General features: G+C 47.0%; 1 protein-coding gene across 1 annotated transcript in view; it reads left to right on the forward strand.

Annotated features, from left to right (window-relative positions):
- Positions 1–11,294, forward strand: part of cyp26b1 (cytochrome P450, family 26, subfamily b, polypeptide 1) — a 34,150-nt gene extending 22,856 nt beyond the window's left edge. Inside the window, exons 3-7 of the mRNA XM_008305055.1 lie at positions 3,470–3,588; positions 3,902–4,058; positions 4,478–4,633; positions 7,116–7,400; positions 7,978–11,294. Of these exons, the coding sequence (XP_008303277.1) occupies positions 3,470–3,588; positions 3,902–4,058; positions 4,478–4,633; positions 7,116–7,400; positions 7,978–8,370 (1,110 nt within the window). The 3' untranslated portion in view covers positions 8,371–11,294. The remainder of the gene's footprint in view (positions 1–3,469; positions 3,589–3,901; positions 4,059–4,477; positions 4,634–7,115; positions 7,401–7,977) is intronic.
- Positions 11,295–11,518: the final 224 nt, after the last annotated feature.

The raw sequence follows: 11,518 nt of genomic DNA on the forward strand, positions 1-11,518 counted from the left end.
ATTTCAAACATTATTTTAGCATTTCTAAACTATTTAGTGCAACCTTTGGGTCATTTTGATGATTTCTTTGTCATTTGGAACTTATTCTGGTCATTCTAAACACCTGTAAGCACGGTGTGACACCTCTCTGATTATTCTGGATGCGTTTCGGGCCATTTTGGCAGCTTTTTGTCAGACTGCGATGTTACTACGACCCACAGAGACACAACAAACCCACCAATCAGTGCGCCATGTGGCTGCTTTGGTGCATGAAACTGTTAACTCGAGTCATTCTGGACAGCTTTTTTTTAGTGGGTGGTTTTTTTCGGTGCCGTACGTTAAATTCTACGGATGTCAAAGGGCTCTGTAACGCTGGTGACATGTCGACCGAAGGCTGTGTTTTAATAGAAACATGGATCCATGACAGGAACTTTATGGAGCTACAACACAACCCTCATTTGAACATTTTACTGTTTTTTTCCTTTTTAAAATCCAAAAATCTCCAAATCTGACGTGAGAAATTCTCAACATTCAGCCAACGTATTTTATAGAACTTAGTTTTGGGTTCTGGATAAGAAACCAGTAAACTCTGACACAATGACACAGACGGATCCCTAATCAGCGCCATTTAGGAAAGACTCCAACACAGTGCTAAGATGCGTATCCCCTCACAGCTTCGTCCACTAGTGTTGGCTACAGACGCCTCCATCGGTCGCTTCATGGCTGCGACCAGAGCAGAGGTCCGGCCGGCCGGCGCTGAGCCTGGTCGGGTCAGCCTCGGTGTGTAACTCTGCGGTGGGGTTGGAGAGCAGGTCATGTCCAGCCATCAGCAGCAGCAGCAGCAGCAGCCGGAGGGCAGCAGAGGAAATGTAGCGCTGCTAGCGTCTTAGAGCGCTCTGTGATCTGCAGCAGCCACTCCCTGACACAGCGCTCACATACAGGCTGCAGCTCAGAGCGCTATTGTTCATTCATTCTGAGGCGGCGGCGAGCAGGAGGAGGAGGGAGAGGGAAAATGAGAGGAAAATGAGGACAGAATAAGAGAACGAGCAGCCAAGTGATGGTTTGGTGGCTGAACACGGACCTCAGGAACCACAGCTACCCGTCGCTGGCCGGGACTCCAGAAGCTCCGTTCTTCCCTCTCAGCCTCCGTTACGACTCAATGAAGAGCAGCAGCAGCGCTTTGTCTCCATCGCTGAGCGTCAACATATGGAAAGCATATCCAAACACACAACACTGAACACTGTAAAACACAGCCCGAAAAAACAACTGGCAGCCAGGACCAGAGAACCGCCACGGAAAGGTTCTGGACTGCTGAACACAGCTACAACACAAACAGCAGCAAAGTATGTTTTGTAACTAAATTAAATACAGATTGATTTATTTTTTAAAGCCACAATTATTTAGTAAAAAGCTCATCAGAGTTTGTTTTTTTTTAGTTTTTTAAAGATAACAGGTAAATTATTCCTGTTTTTTAGTGATAAATGTCGATTATTGACCATTTTTTCAGTCCTTAATGAACACATGGGCGCCACAAAAATACACTAACATGGTGGAAAACTGCAAATATTCACAAACTGGAAAGACAAACATCTGTAAAATAATTTAAATGCAGTCAAACTGTTGCTTCACTGCCTACTGGATGGAATTGAGTTCTTTCTTATTTAAACAACAGCAAATATCTGTAGAATAATGATATATTTTGCTCTTTTAAATACAGAAACGAAGCCAAAGGTTGTCACCGAATGAAATACGATTCGTCGTTTTTTAAATGTTTTGGTGATTTTTTTAATAAGGAAATTGGAGAAATTGTTTTGTTGTCATTTGCAGTTTTACAAAACAGAGAAAAACTGTAAATTAGCAGTAAATTGCTCAAAAAATAAGTGCAGCTGAAAGTTGTTAAAGAACGTGTTGTTTGCAGCCACGCGTTGGTTTAAAGCCGTGAGCTCAGACTGAACCACCGCGCCTTGTTGTGCAGAATCACAAAAACAAAGGCTGCAGCGCGTCGCTCAGCTTCTCGGCGTGGCCGCAAACCGAAGCCTCGGCGATTAAACGAGACGCAAACAGCCGATGCAGATGAGGTGCAGTGAGGAGGAGATCATAAAACACATAAAAATCACAAATACGTTCAAAACAATCTGCTGCTGACCGAACCTTGAAGTGAATTAAAGGGCTCGACTGGTCGTCACACACAAGAATTCATCTCTAATATAAAATCTGCTTGTTCAGATGTTCCAGTCTTGTTTCATTGAGCAGAAAATGTAAACCATGTGTAGCCGCTGCACAACTCGAGAATGAATAAAATCAAGTTATGGAAAGTCTGTGGAGCCGCACAACTGGACGGCTTGATAGAGCGCTCGCACTAATTAGGAGCCAACGTGCTCTCCTCTGTCCTCATCTGCATGTGGAGACATTTGTTTTAGCTCGAAAGGTTAAACGCACAAGAATGTTATTCATCCAAACAGAGCCGAGCGTCAGCGGCTGATTCATATTCATATAAAAGCCCTATTCTGCCTGGGCTCTGCTTCCACTGTTCTCCACTTCTAAATCACTTCCACGACTGTTTTAGGGGCAGTTTTGGAGGTTAAATCTGATGGAATGTTATTTGTCCAAACAACGCTGACGACTGGTGACTGATTCATACGAAGAAATACTCGGAGCAGCCAGGAAAGACTTAAGGCTGCCCCTCCTCGGCCTCCGTCTGTCTGTCACTCCGGTTCTGCTGACTGCAGCGGAAAACCTCCACAATGCATAAGTCTCAGGGTGACGGAGGGGGAGCAGGAGGGAGGATCTGGGGATGGAGGAGGAGTGGGCATCACAGAAAACGAACAAGAAGGAACGTCTGGGTCTAACTCCACAGCAGAGGTGGATTCATGGGCAGAAAGTGAAATGAGGAGATGTTGTGGAGCAAACGGACCAGGTAGACCTTCCTCTCACCCTGAGAACTCACTGAAGGGAGGAAGGTGGAGGCTTCATCAGCACGCTGATGTAGACATGTGTAACCATGGATACATGACGTTAGCTCGGTCACGTTAGCTACTCAGCTAAAGAACCGCTACCAAAGATCCAGCTGAACACTGGAGCTCTGGTTGGACCCATGAATGAGTCATGGTGCCCTGCTGCTAGCTCCACTCAGCAACTTCATGACACCAAAAGACGACTTTCTAACCCGTAAATGAAGGTTTTAAACACTCATTCCACTCATCACACTGTAATCTAACTGGCTAATAGTTGAACGATTCCTTTAATTAGCACATTAGGTCATTATGGGTCGCTGTCTGCACATATCTTTGATGTTAGCAGCACTTTGGAGAACTCAGGTTGCTTTAAACAAGTTAACTAAGTAAATAATCTTTGCTGTCCAAGTGGAGCTCATCCCTTCTGTCAGTGTGCCACTTTCTAACATGTCTGGTCCTGTCTCACCTGAGCAGACAGGTGAGGCCGTGTGCTGCAGGTGAAATGACATGGTGTGCCTCTTCCTCTGTCTGCGCAGGTGTTTGCCAAAGTGTTCAGCCACGAGGCCTTGGAGTCCTACCTGCCCAAGATCCAGCAGGTGATCCAGGAGAGTCTGCGGGTGTGGAGCTCCAACCCCGAGCCCATCAACGTCTACAGGTACGGCAGAGTTCTGGAGTCCAGACACGCTCAGTCAGGGTCACTGCAGATAGAAACCAACACAACAACCATCTAATGAAACCATCTTTAATCCAGTGGGTCAGACTATCAACTCCAGTTCTGCTGGTAACGAGTAATTAATGACATTCATGCTAGTAGAAGTCACTGAGATCTCAGGCAGAAGGTCTTCACCACCAGAGACCTCAAACACCTGACGTGCACTCTGAGTTTAAAAGCAAAGTTTGTCATCAAAGGAAGCAGCTTCAGAGTTCTGCGTCCACGTTCTCAGCGTGTTCACTGGATGTTTCTGCAGGGAGAGCCAGAGGCTGTCGTTCACCATGGCCGTCAGGGTTCTGCTGGGATTCAGGGTGTCGGAGGAGGAGATGAGGCATCTGTTCTCCACCTTCCAGGACTTTGTCAACAACCTGTTCAGTCTGCCCATAGACCTGCCGTTCAGCGGCTACAGGAAGGTTAGTGGTGCTGATCCTTACTTCTTGTCTCTTTTTCTTTTTTACACTCTTTTTAGAGCCCCAAACATAAAACTATTCTCTTCTTGCCAAGTTCTAGCTGCTGCGATCATGCCACGTTGTGCTTAGCTCACCTGATCTCCATGTTATCATTTCATATCTTCCACCTTCTAGTTGGCTCAGTGGGCCATTATCATCCATTCTGAGCTAACAGCTGTGTGCTTTTATATGTACAGAAAGAAAAAACAACTTTTCTGCCAAAGTCTGTGACCAGTTGTGTGGCTGGTTGGTTGGTTGGTTGGCTGATTGGTTGGTTGGTTGGTTGGTTGGTTGGCTGGTTGGTTAGTTGGTTGGTTGGCTGATTGGTTGGCTGGTTGGTTGGCTGATTGGTTGGTTGGTTAACGTGATCCGTGTGTTTTCAGGGGATCCGTGCACGTGACACCCTCCAGAAAAGCATAGAGAAAGCCATCAGGGAGAAGCCGCTGTGTTCCCAGGGGAAGGATTACAGCGACGCGCTGGACGTCCTGATGGAGAGCGCCAAAGAGAACGGCACCGAGCTCACCATGCAGGAGCTGAAGGTAACGCACCTGTGCACGAAACCCACCTGGGCAGGAGGACGGGGTGTAAACATGTAGGACAGAGAAAAACCAGAACACATGAAACTATCAGAGCTGAAAAACACGTCTGGGTTCTGGTAGAACCTGAGACCAGATCAGTTCTACATCCATCCAGGTGTCTCAGTCTGAACACTGGACCTGATTTCTGGTCAGAGGAAACTTTACAAAGTGCATTCTGGGTAAATGTTCACCAGCATGTGTGATGGTGGTTGGTCAGAACCAGTTCTAGACGATGGGAGGACCATTTTACCTCCAGAACCTAGCAGAACCATCTACAGACAGGATCCATCAACAACTCTCTGATGTCGGCAGATGTAGACACTCAAAGACGTAGTTTATGTCAATAAATGATACAAAGAGGCCGTTAAAGTGATCAATCTGGACCCTCCTCTGTGGACTTCAAGGTTCTGGACCTCTGGAACATTCACAGTCTGAAGGTAGAACTCTGGTCAGTGGATACAGAACCAGATGTTCTGAGGAGGTTCTGGCTGAATACTGTTTGTGTACAAAGTGGTCACAACGTCTGGTCTGTGGATCTGAGCGACCAGGTGCCTCCATGTTCAGGTGAGCTCTGCCGGCGGCTGAGCTGATGCCCACCGGCAGACAGCAACAGAGAAAACAGACTCAGCGACAGGCACACCCTCTATTTACCTATTAAAGTAATTCTAAGGAATTCTGTGGAAACTCAACTCTGCCTGCTTCTCCCTCGCTCGTTGTGGTTTCTGGGTTAAGTCCAGGGCCAAAAATAAGTCAGCGCTCCCCCTGCGAGGGGTCTGAAAGAGGCCTCCTGTACGCACACACACATTTAAATACACAAACGGAGCTGCTGAGGCCCGGCCCAAGTGCTCCGCTGCAGCGTCCACATGCGTGTGGAGGCGTGTTCTGACACAGACGATGGCAGATGAGAGGTTTCTAATGAGAGTCGTGCTGCCCGGCCTCTCTGTTATTTATTCCACTGCCTTAATAATGGGCCCGGCATGGCACGCTCGCTGTTGTTCTTGGACGGCGGCTCCATATTTCCAAACACGCTGCTTTTCAGGAATTAAAAACAACATACTTTTATTATGTATTGGCTTTTGACATTTTTTTTGGCCGTTATGAAACAAATGGCAGGCGGGAGGCGGAGGGTGAGGTCGAGCTCCCAGGTCGCTCACAGTTTGGCTTTAGGCTTATGAACAAAAAGGTTTTCTGAAACAACACGTCAGGACGCCGCCGACAGCGGTGTGACATGGGATCAGGTTTCTATGACGGGGCGTTCTGCATCTGCCGCCACCTCTGGAGCAGGACGCTCGGCCGTGGCTGGCCGACGTCCACCTCCAGCCTCCGGCACATAATACTAGCATCTTTATTTCCACTCTGCAGACCCTTTATTCAAGTGACAAGCAATTGGCCCGTCAGAAGCTGAGGGAGAATCCAGTTGGCTTTCCCACAAAGTAAAGACAAATCAACTCGTACGCCCTCAGAACAGACCAGCACTCAGTGTACGCTGGAATCACGCTGGACTTTCCATATCAGGGACTGGTTCTTCCCCACCGTGGTCCAGCAGCGAATAGTGACGCTCTGTGTTCAGGAGACGTCTCACTTTCTGGGAAGTTATCGAATCAGAGGCGACCTTCTGCTCAACCAGCTCTGATCTGCTTCATAGATGTAAAATGGTACCTGTCACGTGTTCATGAACACATCAAACACTATCTGAGATTTAAAAACAATAATTCACCACCTGTCCACCATCTTTCAGCAGGTTTCTTCTCAAATTAAAACTTGAGTCTGTTTGAGCAACAACATCAGAGGAACCGCTAAAGCTAAAAGCCTGAAATGTTCTCTGATGTTCCTCATCATGTCACTGATCCAGAACCTGTCATATTGGATCAATAATCTGATAGTGGGTGAGTTGAAATATGAAAAAAAAAAAATGGATGCCTTCATGAAAAGTCTGATCTTTGAGCACATTAAAACATTAAAAACTGATCATGCAGAAGTCAGCTCGTGACATCAGCTGACCGTGACCCTAACAGAGTATTGATAGATAGCCTCTAAATGGTTCCCTAAATGGTTCCTTAAACATTACTAATAAAACATCAGTTCCAGACCCCACACTGTCGACATAAACATCCCAACATGGCCTCAAATGACGGAGCACGGATGAAGTGCTGGAAGTGGGTCGACTTAATAAAAGAATAAATAAAACAAAGACAAACTTCCGATTCTGACACATCAAGATAAAAGTCTACACAATACATTTATAAAGATCCAGATATTCTGCTGCTATGAAACCTTCGGGCAGGATTTGTCCTACAAACGTGATGGTTAGAGATGTTGTGGAGCTGTAGCCTCTGAGGAGCTGTTGATGTTCACAGAGCTGCTACTGGACCAGCACGTAAATAATATAAACAGCCACAAGAGAAGACGGACGACTGAATTCTGCCTTTTTACCCTCCCACAGGAGTCGACCATCGAGCTGATCTTCGCCGCCTTCGCCACCACCGCCAGCGCCAGCACCTCCCTCATCATGCAGCTGCTGCGCCACCCTCCGGTCCTGGAGCGCCTGAGGGAGGAGCTGAGGGCCCGAGGCCTGCTGCACAACGGCTGCCTGTGCCGCGAGGCCGAGCTCCGGCTGGACACCATCGTCAGCCTCAAGTACCTGGACTGTGTCATCAAGGAGGTGCTGAGGCTGTTCACGCCCGTCTCCGGCGCTTACCGAACCGCCATGCAGACCTTCGAGCTTGACGTGAGTACTGTTTTCATATCCGAGTCTATGTGCTGTTTTCCACTTTGGGTCCAAAGATCTGGACTTGTTCTGACTGCAGGGACCATCCTGTAGAGCTTCCTTTAGAGACGTTATCAGGAAAGAAACCAGTGCTGACAGCAGGGTGGAGTTCAGCTAGGACAGGACACCAGCAGCGTAAAGTTTACGTTGGCGGCTTGAACACCAGAACTCGAGTTAAAGCCGCCCTACCTGTGCGTCATATTCATCGTGACTGTGCAACATCTGTCCTTTTATGTTTCAGCAAGTGTTTGTTACCATTCTACATACGAACTGATGATCAGTTACGACAGTTGTATAGAATTAGCACAACTAGATCAAACTACCTGAACGTACCCATAAAGCAACGCTGTACGGACACACTGGCAAAGACAAACTGACGCCCCAACTGCTTCTCATATTCCTGTATTTAAAGCCGGCATCAAGCCAAGATGAGATCCAGGAACAGAGTCAGATGCAGCGTCTCTCTCAGCACTGATTGGACCACAGAGATGTGTCTGATCAGACGCCCGCTCACTGTCATGTTGTCGTTTGTCTGCAGGGAGTCCAGATCCCAAAGGGCTGGAGCGTGATGTACAGCATCCGGGACACCCACGACACCGCCGCCGTCTTCAAGGACGTGGACGCCTTCGACCCGGACCGCTTCAGTCAGGAGCGGGGTGAAGACAAGGAGGGACGCTTCCACTACCTGCCCTTCGGCGGCGGCGTCCGGTCCTGTCTGGGGAAGCAGCTCGCCACCCTCTTCCTTCGCATCCTGGCGATCGAGCTGGCCAGCACCAGCCGCTTTGAGCTGGCCACCCGGCAGTTCCCCCGCGTGGTCACGGTACCGGTGGTCCACCCGGTCGACGGGCTCAAGGTTAAGTTCTACGGCTTGGACTCCAACCAGAACGAGATCATGGCCAAGTCGGAAGAGCTCCTGGGAGCGACGGTCTGAAGGGCGGAGGGCTGGCGAGTAGGTGGGAGGGGGTGAGTGATCGAAGAAGATTGAAGGAAGGAAAGAAGGAATTTCAGAGTTATTTTTTCTTCTCCACCTTTGTTCTGCCAAGTTGGAGGTTCCTTTTCAGACTAAAAGAAAAGCAGAAGTCTTCGTCTCTTGTTACAGCTGATGATGATCGGGACTTTCCTTTAAGAAAGGAAGAAGCTGCCAAAAAAGTTCTTAATTATGCTCTATTCTGTGTATTTTTTTAAAGAAATATACAAACAAAAAGTATGTACAAAAAGCTATGTAATATAATTTGAAAGAGAATGTGGGTAGTGCACAAAGGGAGAGAGAGAAGGACGGTGGTACTTTGGTGAAATGAAGTGTTGAAAGGAAAGACGGCTGTGGAGGGACGGGAGGTGGGATGGACGAACAGGGTATCGGAGGACACAACATGATATTCTAGCATTTTGCTTGTGCTTAATCAAAACCTACAAACCATTTCAGTTGTCTAGCAGGGTAAAGAGATGGAAACGGAAAGTTGTGGAGTTCCTGGTCACACGGTCGACTCTGAGTTCTGAGCAGCGCCACCCAGATCCAAGCTGTTGGCTTTTTGTGATAAATATTTAAAGGAATGGCAGAAATCAGTGGAGGCTTTTGTCAGGTGTTTTCCATCAGCGGTCCGTTAACATTCAGATTGTTTACTCGCATACAGATGCAGGCAAAGGGATCACAGCACATCGGGTCGCAGGGAGCCCGACTCTGAACCATTTCCTCAAGCTAACGTCTCACGATGCAGTCAGTGCATTCAACCTATACTGTAATTAGGGTCCAGGATCAGTGCAGGCAGAGAGGGGACGGCTGGTAGTGCTGTAGCTCACATGCTGGACACACTCTGGGTGATGCAGATGGGCAGCCTCACCTGCTGCTGGTTCACTGGTTAGAACTCTGCAGTTTCAACATTACCTCCACTGACCCGCCATAAGCTCCTCAGAGTTCTACTGGACAGAACACCAGACAGGTCCACAGCTTTGTTCAGCAGTTTGTCAGCACGGTGCGACAGCTGTCCACGAGTGTGGAGTCTCCAGAGGTTGTAGCTCGACTTCTTGAGGAGTTCAACTCTTCCTGGAAGACCAGCGCCGTCTCTGTGGCCTTCAAGTGTTGGGATCCACATTACAAACCCTAAAAATGGAAACTGCAAGTCTTTATTTGATAAATTCTACCTTGAACTACATTTTATTACCTCCTTTTCCTTTCTGCAACCCAGGTTGCAGAGGTTGCCCATCTGCATGAGCTCCACATGTCGCCCCAGTCGTCCTAAAGACGGTGAACTCAGGTGCAGAGCAGGAGCTTTAGGGGACCACGGACAGCCTTCACTTCCTGGTCTCTAACTCTGACTGCACGTCCTTGTAGTTTCAGACCTGGGCCGGCTGCTTCTGGACTGTTCTATTCAAACAGCACTGACTTTACCTGCAGCGTCCCTCTGAGGAGGCACATTCGATAGCAGATAAACAGAAAAACAACCAGAACCAGGTCAGAAGTCATCCGGTCCAGATCTGCTCTGTAAACCCTCTGAACCTGTGCTTCGGTTTCTACGCCACACTTCCAAGTCGCAGTGAGCTCTGTGCTGCCGGAGTAGAGCCGGAGGCCGGGGTGGAGGTCACCTCCATACATGCTGCTCCAGCGTGGCCTGTCGTCCTGTGTGTCTGTCTGTTTGCTGTTCGTGTTTCCTCGGGGCGGCCGCTTTGAGTTCTGTGGAGAAGGCCACGTTGTGTCTCTGCTGCTCCTCCAATCAGCACTAAGAATGCAAAATGAAATCAATCTGGCGCTTTGAGCAACTTTACGCGCTAGAAGAGATCGGCGGCGTTGGGTGACTGCACAATCAGAACTCTCGGAGAGAAGACGGTCCCGGCCTCGGTCCCGAACACGGACCACTTCTGGGACTGTTGGTGGAACTTTGCTCTCGAATCCTCGGCCGGAGTTCTGCGCTCAAGCTCGAGAAGGGAAGGACCAATGAGGCTTCAGGGAAGGGCAGGGTCACACTCAGAGGGCTTCTCTCATTGGACGGTGCTGTCGTCCAATAGCATTCCAGACTGCCAGACGCTGTTCACTCTTTCTACCAACCACACCACTGATTTCTTCACGATAAAAAAAAAAAAAGAAAAAGAAAATGGAGTTTTTTTGCTGCTTTTCTCGTGTACATTTTCTAATTGAGAGTTCTAGATTGCAATAGTTTGTATGGAGTGAGATTTGCTATTTCTTTCCCTTTTATATATATAAATATATAAATATATATGAAATTTAGCTGATTAAATATTTGCATTTTGTGAAAGCGAAGAAGAGCATTAATAGGTTATAGTGTATATTAATTTGTACAATATTCCTTCCTTTAGCAAGCCACGGGGAAAATCAGCTATTTACATCTACTAATAACCTAATATTAATGTTATTGTACGATTAATATTGTTGTCATAAGATATTTGAAATGCTATTTTTTATTCTATTACAGATTTAGAGTTTTTAGCCTAAATGAGGAGGTCTCTGGTAAATATTGGATGTATTTAGAGTGTTATGTATTTCAATTATATTGTAAACAGTGTTTAAAATGTTAATATTGTTGATTTGATTACTGTAATAATTATTATTTGTTTTGTTATTCAGACTTATTATCACTGCATTTTATTTGATATTAATTATGGAAAACAGAAAGCACTTGCGAGGTATGTTTATTTTTAAAGTGCCATGCGACTACACTTCCTCTCACCTGTCCGTTCCTCAACCTGTCCTCTGTCACTCTGTACATATTTGAAGTTCTTTTTACAGGAAAACGTGTTCATTTAGTTTAAATATGAATGTCTTGTGCTACTTCCTTCCTTTCCTTTTTTGTTACCGTGACTGTTACGTGTACTCCTGTAATAAAAGCTATACAGTGAAAAACATCCTGCAGAGTCGCTAGTTTGTGAAGAAAACCGGTAAACAGATCTGAAATAAGTTCTCCCCGGACCTCCTCAGAACATCTGGTTCTGTATCTGCAGCACCTTTATCTACTGACCAGAGTTCTACCTTCAGAGGTCCAGGTCCTTGAAGTCCACAGAGGAGGGTCCACATTGATCCCTTTAATGGACGTTTTCCATCTGTATTAGAAACCACTCAGAGAGAATCC

This window comes from Stegastes partitus, unplaced genomic scaffold (genome assembly GCF_000690725.1).
Source record: "Stegastes partitus isolate 25-593 unplaced genomic scaffold, Stegastes_partitus-1.0.2 Scaffold2393, whole genome shotgun sequence".
Classification (NCBI taxonomy): Eukaryota; Metazoa; Chordata; class Actinopteri; family Pomacentridae; genus Stegastes; species Stegastes partitus.